The sequence below is a fragment of the Notolabrus celidotus genome, chromosome 13 (genome assembly GCF_009762535.1).
Source record: "Notolabrus celidotus isolate fNotCel1 chromosome 13, fNotCel1.pri, whole genome shotgun sequence".
Classification (NCBI taxonomy): Eukaryota; Metazoa; Chordata; class Actinopteri; order Labriformes; family Labridae; genus Notolabrus; species Notolabrus celidotus.
Window position 1 is genome coordinate 10455228 of NC_048284.1, and position 20189 is coordinate 10475416.

General features: G+C 39.3%; 1 protein-coding gene across 1 annotated transcript; it reads right to left on the reverse strand.

Annotated features, from left to right (window-relative positions):
• Nucleotides 1-3083: 3083 nt before the first annotated feature.
• hadhaa (hydroxyacyl-CoA dehydrogenase trifunctional multienzyme complex subunit alpha a) lies at nt 3084-20000 on the reverse strand. Its single transcript, XM_034699686.1, has 21 exons — nt 19894-20000; nt 19073-19114; nt 17827-17897; nt 17499-17632; nt 16003-16141; nt 15090-15209; nt 14818-14920; nt 14564-14686; nt 12986-13104; nt 12848-12904; nt 12613-12722; nt 12380-12514; nt 8969-9140; nt 8695-8781; nt 5958-6098; nt 5755-5823; nt 4285-4398; nt 4027-4108; nt 3749-3863; nt 3514-3659; nt 3084-3327 (listed from the first exon to the last, which is right to left on the reverse strand). The coding sequence occupies exons 1-21, from the start codon at nt 19958-19960 to the stop codon at nt 3182-3184; spliced, it is 2292 nt and encodes a 763-aa protein (XP_034555577.1). The 5' UTR covers nt 19961-20000; the 3' UTR covers nt 3084-3181.
• Nucleotides 20001-20189: the final 189 nt, after the last annotated feature.

Sequence of the window (20189 nt, forward strand, 5' to 3'; positions counted from 1 at the left end):
CTTCCACCGTTTACTCTTTGCCCACCGTGGATGACTGCTTAGAGCATATGTGTCAAACTCAAGGCCCGCGGGCCAAGTCCGGCCCGCGGTGGCATTATCTTTGGCCCGCGAGATAATATCAAATTATTTATAGAGCTGGTCCGACGGTATTTTGCACGCACCACTAAAACTACAAGTCCCACAATGCACTGCATGTCAATCGAGGGCCCGCACGCGAGAGCCGTTACCCGACTCCGCTCATCATCAGCCTTATGAAGCGAGTCACCTGCAGTCAACTTTCAGCTTTCCCTCTCCCCCAAAAACGGCTAAACGAAAGGTGGACTTTGAAAACAGGGGGGTTCAAGATAGGTGGGAGGCAGAGTATGTGCATGTGCGCAACAGAGGAACTTTTGGGATTAAGATCAATGCATGGCACAACGGGGAAAGATCTCTTTGAAGAGGTATCCAGATGTGTAAATGAAATGAGGCTGCCTTTGGATAAGCGTGTGGGACTGACGACGGATGAGCGTCCGCGAAGTGCAGGCAAAAGAGTGGATTAGTGGGCAGGATCCGGGAGAAGATGCGGGAGGAAAACAGCGCAGGTGAGCTGACAGTTTATCACTGCATCATACACCAGGAATCGCTGTGGCAAAGCCTTGAAAATGGACCATGTGATGAGCACCGTAACATGAGCAGTTAACTTCATAAGAGCCAAAGGTTTAAATCAGCGCCAGTTCCAGTCTTTTCTGGAGGAGTTGGGTTCAGAATATGGTGACTTGCCCCATCACACAGAGGTGCGATGGCTAAGCCAAGAAAAAGTGCTGAAACGGTGTTTCGAGTTGCGTGAGGAGATCTGTCAGTTCATGGAGAGCAAAGGGAAAGACACAACAGAGCTCCGTGATACAAAGTTGCTGTGTGAAGTGGCGTTTCTGTGTGACATCACGAGCCATCCCAATGCGCTCAACCTGCAGCTTCAGGGGCGGGGCCGTGTGATCACGCTGCAGTGAGGGCTTTTAAAACCACACCGTGTGGGACCTATTTTATACAGTCTATGTGTGGGACACTCAGATGTTGCAAGAAAACTTGAGCCATTCTCCGTGCTGCCAAACTACCTGTGTGAACAACTGTTCTCTTTGATTAGGTTAAACAAAACATCTCACAGGAGTCGTCTTACTGATGAACACCTTCACTCAATCCTGAGGATTTCCTCTGCTCAGAGCCTGACCCCAAACACTGATAAACTTGCATCCAAGATGAGATGCTGAGTATCTTAGACTAGTGTGCATCACAAAGCAGCAGACTGAGCTTTAATGTTTCCTTTTTGCACTTTTTCTTGCTACCACAGGGCATTTTTTGTTTTCTTTGCAGAACTTTTTTTGCTAATGTTGTTTGCCTGTGGAAAAATATTTTCAAAATAAATTAGTAAAGCTCGTTCATTAGATAAGCTGCAGATTGAGCAATAAGAAATTAATGCAACATATTTTTCACTTTTTAAATGTTTATAGGCAATAACTTAAGCTTTGCTAGTTCAATGTTCAATATGTGCAATAAGTTCATTTCAATAAGTTTTGCAATAAACATTAAACCAGTCCGGCCCCTGACTTGCACCGATTTTTTTATTTTGGCCCTCTGTGTATTTGAGTTTGACACCCCTGGCTTAGAGTATTACGTTAGTAAATAAATACACACATCAGGAAGAGGGAGTAATACAGTAATACATACAGTTAAATATCGGGAGGTTTTTAAAGTCTTATTATGTGGCATCAAATATTAAAACAACTGCTGGAAATGTCCAGTTATGCAAGGCATAGAGGTGTGAAAACATATTGTTACAGCAATATATCGGGATACTTTGACCTCCAATATAATATTGATATTTCAACTCTTAATATCGATTTTTTATGAAAATAAAAATTCATATTTTAGTCGAGGTGGAACTAAAACATGACTTCAGTATTTCAAAAACAATAAAGTGGAAAAGTTGTTTTCAATCAGATAGTTTTGACTTAATTTCTCCTTTCAAATTTGATTAATATTGTGTGATTTACATGTACACCATCTCTATTTTTTTAGAGATAGAATATCGCAATATATCACAATATATCACAATATTGTGATATCGTGATATATCGTGATACTATCGTATCGTGACCCAAGTATCGTGATGCGTATCTGGAGGTTCTTGCCAATACTCACCCCTATTAAGGGATAATGTATAGTTAGCAGTACCTGGATTCTGATTTGCATAACCACCTGCTCACTGTAAATTATCCCACTCATCATTTTATTAATTTTGTTTTCAGGATTATTTATATTATATAGCTGAAAATTAGTCCCTTCAAGGTTCTTAGCAGCCTCTTTTTGAGACAAATCAACATCAAACTGAACATTTCAATACACGGTCAAGTTAAAACATTAGCCTGCTTATATGTTACAACTCTCACTCACAGAACCAACATGAAAAAACAAATTAGATCATCAAGTTTCTACAGGTATATTGAGTTGTAAAAACATGAAAATGTAACTTGCCTGAACTAAGCATCTTGTTGGATCACTTTATAATTAATACTTCTGCAAACATGTTAGCTCAACAAAGTGTTTAGTTGAATCAACTTATCTTTTTAAGGCAGTCTGGCAGACAATAACTCAATTAAATAAGATGCACAAGTGATCTAAGGTTGTCTACAAGTACACTAATGTTATTTTATTTATTGTATTTAAACTGTGATTGTTTAAATTGGGCTAGCAATGACTACTACTGTGAAACAGCTACTATGGGTTGTTTGGATCATTTTGTTGTGTGTGTCTGATGTACCTTTCATGTTGTTGTGTTTTTTAAAGCTGTGCTGTACCACAAATTGCCTCTTGCAGGACATTAAAGTTTTCGAAACTAAACTTAACTAAACTAAACTAAACGTATGCATCTCAAGCACATTTGTACGAAAAGAACAGTTAAGAGCCAATCTGGCAGCTCTATTTTGTACAACTTACAGTTGTTGAAAAGCTTACTTTTTCAGCAGCACTTGACCAGATAAGTGGACAGTACTCAGTATTGCCATGTTGATCTTTGTTGTGCGAGTCAAGAGATTGGGAAGTTTCACATCAAAGTTTATGCTTCTTTACTATTTTTAAGCCTTCTATAACAGGGGAAATTTGCTTTAATCTATATTTTCAAATTTCATTTTAAAGTCCTCCTGTTGGACTATTTGTAAAATTTCTTGCTGGGGTCTTTGGCATGGTCCAGTAGAAGCTGACAAGGTGTGAATGAGTCTCCATAAACTTCTTCATATCGCCTCATAGTGCTCACAAGACGCTCTGCACCAAACATGTCCACGAACCTGAACGGACCTGCAACAGACGAAAGCAATTTAAATGACAAACAAAAAGACTGATCAGCACTGACACTTACTAAAAGGCTGTGCGTCAGGGCTGCAATCTCAAGAAGATTCTCTAATGAAACTTGAATCAGCACTATGAATGATATTTACACAGACAAACATCTTAAAACAGTGGAGAAACTGATGTCAAACCTACCACCATAGCAGGGGGGGAAGCCAACTGAAAACACAGATCCAATGTCTCCCTCTACTGGATTTCTCAGCACTCCCTCCTGGAGACACAGAAGGGCCTCATTCACATAACGACTCACTAACCGGTGCTGAATGTCCCAGTCTGAAGAACTACAGCAAACAGACATGAACATTTATTAAAGATGAATAACATGACAGGTGACGTGAGAAGGAGATCAAAGTGGAGGATGTTGTCTTACACTGAAGGATGAGCAGGCTTGGCCAAAGTCTTGAGAATTTCAACAGCTTCAGGGTTCACCTTTTTGTAGTTATTTCCTTTTTCCCAGAGATACAAGCCTTTTCCTGACTTACGACCTAAAAATAAAAATAATAAATACATGTTTAAATGTTTTCTTCTGGACAAATAAAGAATGAAATTACTTTTTTTGTGTTGGATATACATTTTCTCAATTCCTACTTAATTAATTATTAGAAAATAGCACATTAAGTTATACTTATTTTCTCATTGAGTCTTTACCTTTGAAGTCCCTCTCCACCAAAGTCTCTAAAAGAGACAAATCTTGTCCTCCGTAACGAGAACCATAGACTTTGAGCATATCCTACATATGAGCACAAACACCAACATCAGTTTGATGGATCATATCAGAAATTCATGAAAAAAACATTTAGGCTGGTTTGCTAAGAATACATTTGAAAGAGTTTATGTTGGTCCTATTAAAGGCAGACCATGTGAATTCAACAGCTGTCATTTACAGCTGCCAGAAGACAGGATTACCTTTGATGCGTTTAAAATCACGTCATAACCAACTTCTTCTCCAACAATCGAAAAGCCCAAAGGAAAACCAAAGCTTACAACTAAGTTGTTCATTTTCTCTAACCCGGTACCTTCCTGTGGAATAAAACAAAGGTAAATTAGTGGTTGTTTTCGGTCAGTTGTAGGCCCTACATGTGTGGAGAAACTGTCTTCAGGATTGACGCCAGCTGAACCCTCTGAAATTCACACAAACATGTTCGTTTCTCAGGGATAGCAATATTGTTCCTGAGTCAATTTGACCCGGGGCATATTTAATTATCCAAAAGTGTCAGAACCCAAAAAAATCCAAATAAACTTTTTTTAAATCTCATTATTAACTCCATTACTAACCATCTAAATCAATATTTGGTGCAATAGTGTTCTTTAATTCTCGCACATCATGGTTCAATGAGGATAATTCATTTGTTTTTAAAGAAAATTCTTGTTAAAACTTTTTTAAATGTACATTGGAAAGACTTAAATATATATACAACAGTTTTACATGACATAGATTTTGTTTTATTTTATTTTGAATTTGAATTTGAATTTTTTTTATGAAGAGATGTTGATAAATTAACACGAGACACCTCTTCTGTCACATGCTGCCCAGATAGGCTGTTTTTAGCAGGTTTGGAAGGCATATATTGCATAAAATGTGAAATGAACCATTTTGATTTTATATGTTGATTTCCCCAATTAAAGCTTGGGTTGGTAGGTACGGAAAACTAGCATGAATTTGAATGTAGCATTTCCTTGGGACTCAGTCTAACCCCTCCCCTCCCCCGGCAGCTCCTCCAAACGACGCCCCTGCTCACATGCATGAGCGCCGCTGATTTGCGACCATATGATTGTGATTGATTCAAAACCGGTCCTCACCAAAACATTATCATAGTGAAGTTAAAAACACAAACAAACATGGCTGCTGTTAGTAATCACAACTGTCATGCTGGCATTATCCAGTTGTACTGGTGACACGATATCAGGAGAAAAGTTATAACACATATAATACTGTAACAACTCTACTGTTTGTTAAACGTGTTCAGTGTAGATGTTCTTAATTCCTACAGTGTTGACAGTCAGTGAAGGCATCAGGAGAGGTGTAGAGTGTGCGAGCTGGAGAGCGGAGAGACGAGGAGAAGTTTTTCATTCATTCAAACATTGATTGTTGCTTTGTTGGTTGGCGTTGTCACGGATGACAGTGACTGGTTATTAAAGCTTAATGTGTTCACGAATCAGCTGGTCATCCCTACAGCGTCCGGACGGACGCTACAGCACACATACATTTTCCGTAGGACTGAAAAGTCCTCTAGACTCTAATGCAGTTTTAATTGAATTTCAAGTAACAAACAACATTGCGCTTTTCCTCAGGAGTCCTAGCTATGTTCTGGTATGGGAACAACTCTGCTAATGTGTTATACATATCTGCACTCTATAATTTTTCTTCTCACTTACCAGTAAAAGGGTTATAGATTCCAACAAAATATGATGAATGCAGCGAGTTGTGAAGAATCCTTGACAATCCTGTGGTTCAGAGGGTCAGATACAGACAGAAATGCAAAGATGAATACAAAACTTAGCTAAAGGAAAAATCAGATGTGAATCACATTCAAACAGGCGAAAATGTGCTTTAAGTAAACCCTTTTAGGTGCTCTTACCTTAACAATGATGATTGTCTTGCCCTGTTTTAAGCCCACACTGCAAGCAGCGGCTATTGTGTCTTCAGATGTCTCATCAGAGTATACAATCTCCAGCAACTGCATCTTATTCACCGGAGAGAAATAGTGCATGCCAATCACCTGTACACAGGGACCAACCGATAGGGAGGGAGTGTTTAGGTTACAGTTTTTTTTTTTAGCATTTCGCCGCAAAAAATCGTGTTAACAATTGTAATTTGCTTCCACCACAATAAGCTCTTGGCTGACACTTTGCTCAATAATGATAGTGTAAAAATGCAGATGGATTCTTGCACATCATATCGTCACCCTATTAAAGGTGACATATCATGCAAAATTGACTTTTTAATGGTTCTTTACCTGAAATATGTGTCCCTGACATGTCTACAAACCCCCCGAGAATGAAAAAAAAACATTCTGCCCCTGTTCTGATTTCTACACCTTTCTGTAAATGTGTGTGAAACGAGCCGTTTCAGACTTCCGTGTTTTTATTACGTAACAACAATATCCGGTCTGTCACGGAGTCAGAGCTCGGAGCTTGTTCAGCCCATAGACTGTGGCTGTTTCCGAAATGGCCTGCTACATACTACTTACTAATGTAGTAGGCAGTAGGTATTGCCTACTACATACTGCGTTTGAATTTAGTATGTAGTATGACTGTTCTGTTCGATCTGTCATGCAGCATGCTGAGCCAGACTTCGCTGGATTTCCGGTTTCGGAAAGCGGAAGTAAACAACGGCGAAGCCGATAACTAAAATGCTTATTTAGCATCCATTTATGATTTAAAAAGTTAGGAAGTGGTTTATATGTAATTTGATAACTTTCACAGCACCCAAAAACGGATTTCCTCCCGTCAAAAAATGAGGAAAAAGAAAAAGCAGAACGAGCGCTGTGCATTATGGGAAACAGTACGCGAGGCAGACTGGTCCGATGCACACTGAGATATTTTCCCGAATCAGTAGACATCCGGGGAGTTTTGGCATACTGCAGATTTTGCTATTGTTCACATACTACTTACTACATACTGAATTTTGGACATATCAGTACGTACTGCTAGTATAGTAGGCGATTTCGGAAACAGCCTGAATAAAATAATACTGAATCCCTCCCCCGTTTTTCATTACCTGCACAAATGTGTGCTAACAAGGAGCTTAGGAGGGAGGCATGCTAGTTGTAGGCTGTCTTAATGAACACAGAGGTCGGTTTTACTCCCCACGTCTGCAGATTTGAAGATCTAGTGGATGATTTTTATTTATCATGGATAAGTGCTTGCGCTAATTGGCATAGCCACATAGCTACATGTTCATAGCTGTAGCTGTAGCTGTAGCTGTGTACCAAGACACACGTCGACATACTGACAAATAAAACAACAAGAAACACTAAATCTGTGACCAATCCTTCATAAAAGGTCCTGCTGCCTTTCTGGCAGAGGTCGGTTTTACTCCCCACGTCTGCAGATTTGAAGATCTAGTGGATGATTTTTATTTATCATGGATAAGTGCTAGCGCTAGTTAGCATAGCCACATAGCTACATGTTCGTAGCTGTGTACCAAGACACACGTCGACATACTGACAAATAAAACAACAAGAAACACTAAATCTGTGACCAATCCTTCAGAAAGGTCCTGCTACAGGCGCCTCTCCGTCAGGATCAGATTCAGAGGGTTGAAGTAACGCGATCTCTGAGCAGCCGTGTATATTCAGCCAACATGTAAACATTAGATCAACGTGCTGGAGAGCCGAGGCACATCCACTTCCGGAGGGGGCGTGGTCAGAGAGAAAACAGAGTGTTCTGAGGAGGACTGAAGAAGAGGACTTTTCAGGCATGCCAAAATCTGATTTCAAAGTGTTTTTTTGAGCATAAACTTTAAAGACATGCTTTGGGGACCTCTTAAACCAATATATATTGATGAAAAAAGCGTGATATGTCCCCTTTAAAAAATGGCCTATGTCATTTTTTTAAGTTTTTGGGAAAACACGAAAAACCTTACCAAATGCAGAGCATGTGATACTTATTAATCATTTCAATCAAAAAGGCCTCGACAGTGGATAACTGTTGACATACATAGAACGATGTTTGTCAATTATGTAACATTAAAGTGACTTAGGCCAATTTTCGAACATTCTAGTGTGACTTAGGCAACTTTAAACCTGGCTTACACTGCCCTTTCATTCCATAGTGCAAACTCAAAACTGAAATTACCCTGAGTTAAATTAAACTAATGTCAGGTAAATCAAAGTGTTCAGGAGGCAGTCCCTTTCCTCACTTCTCCAGGTCTTCTTTGCTGGGTTTTTATTGAACTTAACCCATTTCCAACATCCATTTTGAAACATTTTTGAAACCTGACTATTAACTGTCCTTTTATTCCATAATGCAAACTCAAACGTAAACAACTCTAACCTAAATTGAACAAATGTCAGGTCGATAGTAAACCTTATCATTTACCAGTAGAAACTGATTCAAGAATCATGTTTAGAGCTTCTTCTGCGCTATAGATTCTGTTGATTCTTGAAGCAGCTGCCATCATGAAAGCTTGTCAAATTGCCCAAGTCAGACATTTTATCCTAAAGAATCAAAATGTTTGACTTAGGACAAGAATAAAATCATCAAGAGATGATTTAGGCCAAAAACTAATTTTGGTCAAAAAATGACTTAGTTTAATAGGCTGACGATATGTGAGATTGTGCATATAAGGTTTAAAGGGTCAATGACTCTAACCTTGTCAGGGCGTTTGCTGGCAGCAGCGATTTCTTTGATTGGCAGAGAAGAGGTGTTGGTAGCAAAAATGCAGTGAGGAGGAATTACCTGAGAGAGAAACAAAGAAAATACCGAACAATGTAAATGTAATCACTACACGTGTAATCCATGTGCTCAAGGTTTTTCTTTGGCAGGCCTAATAATACATGCTCATAGCACATTACAATAATGTATAATTAACTGTTATCTATTATATTTTAAAAATAAATTCTGGCATATGTGAGATTGCACTCACATCCTCCACTTCTTTAAGGACTCGGCGTTTCATATCAATGTCCTCGAACACAGCCTCTACAACCATATCAGCATTCTGGAAGCCAGAGTAGTCGAGCTGGATCGAGAGATTGGACATTATGGCATCCCTCTCAAATGAGGTGATGAATTTCTTCTGTACCTTTGAATCCAGGCTGAAAAAAAAAGGCAAGAGAACACTTAAAAAATGGTCGCAGTCACTGTGTTTCCAACGATGGCAATGTTCCTTTTATTCAGAATGGAAAGCTCAAAGACTGTATGTTCTTTGATTGTGTTGTAGGTTGAAAATGTATGTCCACTTTTATTTTATCGTGCTTTTATTGAATCTGTTTTATCTTTCTGTCTTGTGTCATGGTTTGGGAATCTGTCTTCGAAACACAAAAAAACATTAAATCAAATTGGGAAATGGTCCAGCAGGCTGATTGGGGAGTCACAGCTATATCCAGAAGCCCTGTATACCTGACAGTTACAGAGGATGGCTGGTTCAATTTTAAGCAGTGACTCCCACCCTTTAAACCTTGAATTTCCGCTCCTCCCATCTGGACGGAGGTATAAGGTCCCGGCATGCTCAACCAAGAGATATAAAAGCAGCTTTTTTCCAGCAGCCATCAGTTACATAAACAAGTCACAGTAATACAGCATGATTCTTTATAAACAAGTTCTCCACTATTTATTAATTATTTATGGACCTTTTTAATCTTGTTTTTTTACTAGTGGCACTTTGTTTCTTTTATCTTGTTTCTATCTTGTTTTTATTGACCAATGGTTGATTTTTATGTCTATCTTGTTTTTATTGATTTTGTTCTTATTGATTGCTCATTTCCTATCTTTATTGTTTTTATTCAGGGTTACCCTTTTAAGCACTAAGCATTTTGTCACTTTTGTTTGTCATGTATTGTCTTGTGCTGTTTGTTGTTTTGATATTAACAGGAGGATGACTCACTGCAAACAAAACCTATGGGTTTGAATTAAGTTACCTTGACCTTGACCTTTTTTTTGTCACTGTTAAAAAATTACAATATTTAGCATTCAACCTCTCCCTAGCTTTTAAGCCTGTTGGCTAAAAAATCCCTTTCTGTATTTTTTGATAACATCAAACTGTTATGTTATCATTTAGCCTCTTTTTAGGTAGGATGTGGTTGAACAAAATGTCATCGGATTGAAGTTAATAGGTGTCCAATTGAGCAGCAAGTTAAAAGACACTGGAAATCTGGTCATACTCAAAGGTAAAACAACATATTTGACTACCTATTAGTTAATCATCAATAGCCAACACTATAATTATTTGGTTTCCTTGCTAATATCATTGTAAGCTACTAAATTAATCTGCTTCTTCGCTAACAACAGTATTAGCTGAGAAGTGATTGAATTTTAAGTTAGCTGTTGACTGATGAAAGCTAATGGGTTACCTCGTTGATAAACTCTTCCTGCTTTAAGCTACTGTTCAACAATAGTTAACGTCACAATTCAACCCCTAACTGGCCACTATCAGTTAGCTAATAACTCCTTTTACTATCATATCTTATAACACTGACAAACATTATTTTTAGCATTTTGTCACCATTTCGCTAATAGTAATAATAATAATAATTATTATTATTAAGATCTAGACAAGAGGAAACAAGATCAGTACGAGTAACAAAGTGCTTCAAGTCAATTAGGGTGCAGGTACTGCCAAGCAGTGTAAAGGCAATGTACAAAAGTAAATAAGGATTTTTTTTTTTTTATAAAATATGGAACATCTACAGTGAAGCAACCAAACCATTTAAGACCTTCCATTATCATCATCAACAATTAACATCACCACAATAATGACCAAAGTACCAAGTGATGGGTCACTCAAGAGCTGAACACAGATTCTCAGAGTAGAGCAGGACAGTGCGAGTCAACTGTAGCTGGAAGACACGATCTGCCACTGGGGACAACAGTGGAGAACAGTCTAGCTAAGTGCATAGTGTTTCCTAAAGAGCTGTCTTTTGAAAGTAGAGAGGGACTCTGCAGATCGAATGGAGTTGGACAATTCATTCCACCATTTAGGGACAACAGACGAGAAGAGTCTAGCTAGTGATTTTTAGGCCTTATGTGCTGGAAGCACTAGACGCTTTTCAGAGGCTGAGCTTAATGGGCGAGAAGGGCAGTAGACCTGGATGAGGGGTTCCAGGTAAACTGGAGCGGTTTTGGTTACTGCTTTGTAAGTCATGATTAGAGTTTTGTATCTGATGCGAGCTGCAACTGGAAGTGTAGCAAAATGAGCAGGGCAGTGACATGAGCTGTCTTAGGCTGGTTGAAGACCAGATGTGCTGCTGCGTTCTAGATCATTTGCAGAGGTTTAACTGTGCATGCAGGGAGGCCTGCCAGTACAGTAGAGAGTTGCAGTAGTCAATGCGTGACATTACAAGAGCCTGAACCAGATGCTGTGTTGCGTGTTCTGTCAGGTAGGGTCTTATCCTCTTGGTGTCATAGAGGGCAAAACGGCAGGACCGAGTAATCAAGGCCACATGAGCCCCATGACACCCAGATTTCAGGCAGACTTAGTGGGCATGAGGTTTTGAGATCCAAACTGGATATTGATTCAGATGGTCCACATAGCGAGAGAAAAAACCCAAAAGCACATGACAATGGTTTAAGATAACTAAAATGAGTTGAGTAAAAGACAATAATAAAAAACATGCAGAAATTAAAAAGTCAGTGATAAGTTAAGAAGTAAAAGCACGTTTAAAAAAATGTGTTTTTAAAAGAGATTTTAAAGAGGACAAGGATGTGGCTTGCCTGATCTCCTCCGGCAGGTCATTCCAGAGTGACGGGGCCCTGACTGCAAAGGCCTGGTCACCTGTGTTTTTTAACTTTACTCTAGGAAGTTCCAAGAGGGACCTGCCAGAGGATCTCAGGCAGCAGTTGGGGACATACATCCTTAGACACTCTCTCAGGTACTCAGGGGCCAGTCCATTTATGGCTTTAAAAGTGAGAGTTAAAATCTTAAAATCAATTCTAAAACCCACAGGCAACCAGTGAAGGGAGGCTAAACTGGGTGTGATGTGTTCCCTTTTATTGGTGTGTGTGTATATGTGAGGAGTCTGGCAATAGTAATTGGTTAACTGTTATCTGACTGAGGCTAATTTATCTGACTAAGGCTAATAGGTTATTAAATTGTCCTACAGATCCTCAATGCTCAGTGTTTTCTCATATGCTAATCAATAGAGATGCATTTCAATGTCCATGATGTGGCAGACTGAATAAATGTATATGAATCAGTGTGACATAATGACTGTGTATGAGCTTCCCAAATTATCATATTAGTGGAAAATAGCCTATGTATATTACAGTCAATTCCCCTCCTGTGATATGAAGGAGTTTTGGAATTTTCAGGAGTAGGGTGTTCACTTGTGCATCTGACCTTTTGTAGATCTGTTCATGCCCCCTGCTGATGCTCTCAACGTTGTTGTCTTTTAGGATGGTGGTCAGGCCTTTATCCACCGATACCTGTGCTACACCGGTGCCCATCAGCCCCGCACCCAAGATTGCCAGCTTCCTAATACAAATAACACATTAACATGTTGAAGAAATATCAAAAAAAAATTGCTGGTGTTAGCAATCAATTAACCTTCCATCCCATCCAACATCTCTTACTTCACTTCTCTCTCTGGGACCCCAAAGTGGTTCTTCTTACAAACCATCTGACTCCGATAAAGGCCAATCAGAGACTTGGATTCCTCGGACACCGCCAGCTTACCAAAGTTCTGCGTAAATTGAAAAACCATCAGAAGTCAGCTGATACAGTTATACCTAAGAAATAAGAGACAAGGTATTCGTACAACTACGGAGAAGAAAAAAGAAATCACTGCTGAATTCTTTTGAGACTCACCTCAGATTCAGCCAGATAACCTGCCTCTCTGCCCTTCAGAAGTCCAGTCTTGACACACTGCAGAAATAAACATGAGACCCAGGGTAAAATATGTATGGTGAACAACACTTGTATGCTTCCTGTTAATGAGCTCTATACCTCAATGATTTTGGCTGGAGCTGGGTAGAGGCCTTTTGTCTGATTCTGAGACTTCTCATTGACGGTCTTGAAGATTTTCTTCTTTACTGGACCAAGGTTCATTAATTTGTCCTGCATCTCTGCGCATACATTGACATGATAACAGTTAACACATGTAGAGCAGTTAACATGTTCAAGGTGTATGCAGAGCCTGAGTGGTGTAGCAGCATGGCCAATATAATGTACAGTTAAGAGCTTTTGACAGACATTTAAAGATCTGCCTCTAAAATCTAGTATCAGTGGGTATACTATTTGCTTAATGTTTCAATGCCTAATCACGACCTGGGCCCGTATGCACGTCCAGCCATTACACAAACGGGACCATTAGTCTTAACATACCGTTATGGAACGGCCCATTTGGCCGTAGCCTTAGCCGCATGCACGACTGCAAATAATTGGCCAATTAACTAATTTTGCCATGAAAGAGAGGCTGGTGCAAAACGTCATACATCCAGGGAACCCCCTGGAAAACCCCTATTCAACTAATTCGAATGCCCATGCCTTCTACATATAAACAACAAGGCGAGCGGTACTGGTGTGACTGAGAGAAGATCGAGGAAAAAGGACATTTAATTACAAGAATATAGAATGAACAAACAGCTGTTATTAGCAAGTCAATCCTCAAAGATAACAAACAAGGATAAAGGGAAAGTTTGGCTTCAGATCTTGAACCGGGTAAATGCAGTGGTGTTTCTGAGCGCACAGTACAAGACCTAAAAAATAAAATAAGCAACATAAAAGCGGCTTTGCGCAACAAGCACCGCCAACAATGTGGTACAGGTGGAGGACCACCTGTCCCCCCATTGAAGGATGAGGACTTGTTAACGGAGTTGTTTGGGAAGGATTCACTTCACGGTATTGCTGGTAGGTTAGAATTATGTTGTGTCTCCTATATCCAAATTTGCTGTATATTTGGACATCGTCATACTTTTCCAAAGGATTAGTTCGTTCCATAAATATCCGTTGTCTTCGCATATTTTGTCTTAAACGGTAATGCATAAGCACGATGGCCTCCATCCTTCAAACAGCCTAACAGGTGCGGATATCCTGCCGTTAGCACCTGTAATTACTACCGCTATTAAATGTGATGCTTTGTTGGGGCGTTAATCTGGCTAATGCATACCGCTAATCGATTTATTTTTCACTATTAGTACAAACGGCCCGTTTTCATCGCTAATGGCTGGACGAGCACGGGCCCTGGACTTTAGTCCTGGAAAAAAATAGGGTTTAAGAGGTTAACATAAGGGGCCAATGGCAGAAAAAATGCAAGGAAAAGCACCATTTGCATGGGACACTACACTGTTAGTGGATCAATACGACAGTGCAAAGACATGATGATGGGCGCCTGTAAGGCGCTGTTGTGGTCTCACAACATGAAAATGGCTCTAAGCTCTCTTGAAACCAATATTTATTTTGTGTTTATCTGTTTGTTGGATTCCACCTCCAGTCATCTGAATTAATTGGCTCCGCATTACTACAAGTCACATCAGTCACAGTATGAGATCTGTTCAGATCGGGGCGTAACCAAGGTCCACTCACTCTCCTTGAAGCTCTTCTCCTCAGTAAGGTGAACCTTCTTGTTGACAATTCCCTTAGCCACGCCCACTGCAATCTCCTCCAGGTATTCAATTGTCCTCACCTCTGCAGGCTTCACACCGGGACCTGAAGTGAACAAACAACAAATGTAAATCTCCTTCCAATCTTGCCTCGGGGAACAAACAGCAGAAGACTCCAGGAAACAGGAACAGCTTTCATTTGTAGCACAGCAGAGAAATGCTACATGCAGAACATACCTAGAGGGTCCACAAGCTGGTGCAATAGCCCCATCTTCTTGGCTTTATCCGCCCTGATCGTCCTACCTGTCAGCATCATGTCAAACGCATCAGGGAGTCCCACCTGCACACACACACACACACACACACATGCAGGACACAAACACATATATTATGATCTGATAACTCCCCAGAGTGAGGTGTTTGACCTTGATATATTCCACGTTTAAGAGCCACTAATACTAGAATAAGTCAGTTCTTTAAATACACAAATAACTTGAGTGTGGGTTTACCATTTGAGGCAATCTCTGAGTGCCGCCTGCTCCAGGCAGCAGTCCCAGCATGACCTCTGGTGTCCCCAGGACTGTTTTCTTACTTCTTGTGGCGATTCTGTAATGGCAGGCTATTGCGACCTACAGGAAAGACAAAAAAAAGGACTTGGTGGTCAAATCTTAGTTAGAGGCTTGGAGCCTAGAGGCCATTCTAAATTACACCGATCATCCACTTCACAACTTCTTTGTGGACCAGAAAAACAGCGGCTGTGGACGGCTCATCTGTCTGCGCTGCAGGACTGAGAGATACAGAAGATCATTCATCCCTGCAGCCATTAGGCTTCAGAACTCTCTAGCCAATGGGAGATGAGCGAACAGACACCTGAATTACTTGTTTTATTTGATTTTTTAAAAATGTATCTGCCAGACACCTGAATTTCCCTTCAGGGATTAATAAAGTACATTGTATTCTATTGTATTCTATTGTATTCTATTCGTCCATTCATCCATTATCTTGACCGCTTATCCCGTTAGGGGTAACGGGGGCTGGAGCCTATCCCAGCTGGCTTTGGGCGGAAGGCAGGGTACACCCTGGACAGGTCGCCAACCCATCACAGAGAGACAGACAACCATTCACACACACACTCACACCTATGGGCAATTAAGAGTGATCAATCAACCTTGTGAGCATGTTTTTGAACTGTGGGAGGAAGCAGGAGTACCTGGAGAGAACCCACGCATACACGGGGAGAACATGCAAACTCCACACAGAAAGGCACCTGACCGGCTGGGGATTCAAACCAGGAACCTTATAGCTGTGAGGCAACAGCACTACCCACTGCAGCACCCTATGCAGCCCTATCCCATTCTATTCTATTCTATTCTATTCTATTCTATTGAATACATTGTCACACACAGATAAAGTGCTCCATACCTCAAGGCCTCCACCCAGGCAGGAGCCATGAATGGCAGCAACGATAGGGATGGGTGACTTCTCGATCTTCTCCAGCATCTTCTGACCTTCCTGAGAGAGACGGGTGGCCTCCTCGCTGCTTTGGCAGGACTGGATCATACTGAGAGGAAAGGAGAAAGTATACTCACTTAGTGTTACTTTGCATTTTGGCCATCCCCATTATGATTTTTTTTTAATGAAAAGTGTCTAACTGTCTATCTAATTAGAGATTACAGATGGAGAGCAACCCCTTTACTTCTTGAACATTCTGAATTCTGCAAATTTAGCAAAGAACATATTTACATTTACACCTTAACAATCAAGTCCATCTTCTAGAATGTGCCAAAGCCCAACTCATTTCTATACAAAGTGTTTGAAGAAGAAACTTAGTGCTGAATTGAATAAATTCCCCTAAATTCTTACACTGAGGGAAAACATAACAAAAGACCCCATCTGAAGACCAAAACAGCTAACTGGTCAATCTTTAAGAAAAAAAAAAATAAGAATACTACCAATACATATCAAGGAAAGTGAAAACTAACTAGGTCGAGACAGGGATATTGCAAGAAGTGACAGTAGAGATGACAAGGTGATACCATAGACTGTGTAAAATATGGACGTAGGATCCATGACGTCACCCATCTGTTTCTGAAGCGCTGTTTTGAGGCCAATTGGCGGAGGCAGCCATATAGCTGCTGTGGAGCCAGTGTGACGTAAAGAGGCGGGCTTTGAGCCTCCTAGCCAACAGCTACAATGTTCCTGCAGTCAGCTGGCCTCTCATTCGAAGACTCGTAATCTCAATAGCTTCAAAATTGCTGCGTTAGAAAAAAATTCACCCCCCTCAAAGTGTGTGCCGATCGAGAAATGAGCTATCCAGACTACACTCGTCTTTTGTACCAGGCTGATAAACATGTTTATTTCTGCTGTAAAGATCGTCTTTTTCCCATTCATGTTTATGTGACTTTCGGTACTTCCAGAGCCAGCCTCAAGCGGATTCTCGATGAACTGCAGTTTTTAGCACTTCCACATTGGACTCATATTTTTAGACCGGAGGTTAGCGCTTGGGTGATACACAGAAATGTCTCTTCCCTATACCGAGGCAGCCTCTTCCTAATGCACACCATGATTTATTTACATTTTGAGGCCAAATTAAGAAATAGTTTACAAATTAAAAAAACATTTGGAATTGAAGAAGACTTTAAACTATCAATAAAGATCATAAAACATTCATATTGAGGTGATAAATCAGCCAAGCAGCTGGTCTCATACACTTCATCTTTTTTTTTGCAACCGATGGAGTCGCCCCCTGCTGGCCATTAGAAAGATCGAATGATTACTGCACTTCTAAAAACCCAGAGGCTACATCCACTTCTCGTATAAGTCTATGGTAACAATGCAGCAACCATCAAAAGCCCAAGTTTTCAAATTCTTCTTCCAGTTTTAATCTTAAGCTTCCTCAATCTGAAATGTACTCTTACGTGATATCTGCTCCGGCGATAAAACAGCCAGGTTTGCTGGAGATGAAAACAGCGCTTTTCACAGCTTTGTTTGACCAGATCTCCCCCATCACCTCTTCCAGATCAGACTGCATCTGCACCGACAGTGTGTTCACCTGTATTGGCACGAACACACACTCACACATAAATACTCACGCACACACTTTGATTAATCATGTCACATGTCAGTGAGAGACTGAGACAGTACATACATGTCATACAGAGCAATCGTGTTTGTGGCAGTCTTGACTTCCTGTCTTATAAGCTCTTCTACACAAACGCAAACACACACACACACACAAACACATACCTTGGCTGTTGGATCATTGAGTCGTACGACTGCCACATCATCCTTGAGCTCATAGCTGACGTGTGTTCGAGCTTGATGGAGAGAACAGATCAAAAAAGATAAGAGTCAGACAGAGGGCTAGCACTATTGTATAATGTTATGATCAATAGATATTAATAAGCACCTTTTAAGGACTTATAATGGTCTTACTACTTTTAACTCATCCTAATTAGTAGAACTCTAATATGAATTGTTCAATTGTTTCAATTTTGCAAGTCTGGCTTGATGCACATCCACCTACATTGATAGGACAAATTGTTATCTATTGTTCCTTACTAGAGATTATCCCATGTACTACAAGGAACCCTTGATGACTTTATCAAAAAGTGGTCCCCCCTCAGTGTGTATCTTGGCCAAGAGTGGTTATCAATACCTGCATTGGAATAGACTGAGAATTATTATTATTTATTTATTTATTTTCTCAACTTAAATTAATCATGTAATACTTTAATATCTCCCACTTTGTTTTTTTTGTTTTTCTTTTTGTCTGTTTTTTTTTTTTTAATTTCATATGAAAAATAGAATGCTATACAAAAAAATTATATATATATATATATATATGTGAATTGTTACCAAACAAAATAGTGAAACACAGGTAATGAACTCTATTAAACCTCAGAGCAGACGTTTCTGTTGAATTACATTTTTTTTAAATTGAACAATTTAATAGGAACCATGCTTCATTTCTGTTGTTGTCTTTTAATTCCAATGGCTCTGTGAAGCATTTTTATTCAAACTATTTCACTAACCTTCACATGGTTTTGACTCAGTGCAGCAAACAAAGGCTAGGAAAAAGCTACTACACATAGAAGTTTTAAAAAATCCAGTTGTAGAAAAGCATGGGCTTGGATACTATACAGGATGGAAATTCAATCAACCCTTCTGTTACACCTTGAGGGTAACTATACTGTCTCTTGATAAGTAAACAATGCATTTAATTTTACCTCTGTTTGTTCCCAGTAAAACTCCACAGGGCAGTTTTAAGGCATTTGCTTAAGTTTGTTTACGATGCAAAAAAGCTCAAATTTCAGTTACATTGTGACAGACAAAAAAAAGCGTTTCAACAGGACTGTTTCATTCACCTCCTGAAACATCTTAAACCATCCCAACAAAGGAGGACGATAGACACTACATGATCTTTAATCACAATAAACTGAAAATCTATTGCTAGATTTGTAGCTAATGAACCATTGGACTATACCTTTACCTGCCAATGATGAAGACATTGAGAGGCAGCGGCTGGCATGACCTAAGAAACATACAGAAAGAGACATTTACAACCAAGCTTAAAGCTGCACAAAACAATATATGAAGAGTTAATTTTCTAAAACAGTTAACTCACTTTTGAAAAATTGAAAAAATATTTCAAAAAACTTTATTTTTTTCTAATACTAGCTTTTGGTATGATCAATCAAATGAGGTTGGGTGGCTTTGACTAAGTCAAAATGACTTTACTAATCAGAGATATCCTGAAAGTGTAACTTCATTTGGACCTATATCAAAAAGAAATGTTTTTTGAAAATTTATAAAAATGGAGTTATCTGTTTTTTGCAAATGAACTCATGATATTGTTTATATTTAGATGTCAAGCATTTTGTCAATTCATGAATTCAATCCGTATTTTAAATATGTTAAACTTCCTTGACTATGCTAGTGTTAGAAGTCTCCAATAAACAGTCAAATCTCCAGTTCTATTGATATAAACCATAATGTACTCACATTGAGCATACTGGAACTAAAGAAGATAATTTTTGCAGTACTAATTAACTTTATAACCACCACAGAATAACACAAATATATATTTATTTTTTAGAAACAAAAACAAGAAAGCTTGAGGCCACAGCTTCATATATATATATATATATATATATATATATATATATATATATAATTATATGTATAATTATATATATATTATTATCAACAAACACAACATTGAAATACAAATATAACCATATTACCATAAAATGTCTTCAGAAAAAAAGAGAATTATATTAATTGATTAATAATAATAGTTTGATTACATACCTGAGAATAAGGGGTACTTTCGAGTTACAAACTTGGAAAGAACACCGACTGCACGAACACCTGCCATGTTCACCTGAGGACTTTTTTAAAAGTGTGATACAAACTATTTACCAACATTTACTGTGGCCGGTTGAGGCGCTAGAGCTTCAGGGCAAAAAAGGCGAAGGGCCTTGGGGATGCTAAAATATTGCCGTACCGTAAAATATAATTGTACCAAAAAATGTATGTAATTAATGGGATTTGTTTGAAATACAGTATATTGAATTATGTTTCTGTTGGAATAAAGATTGATATAT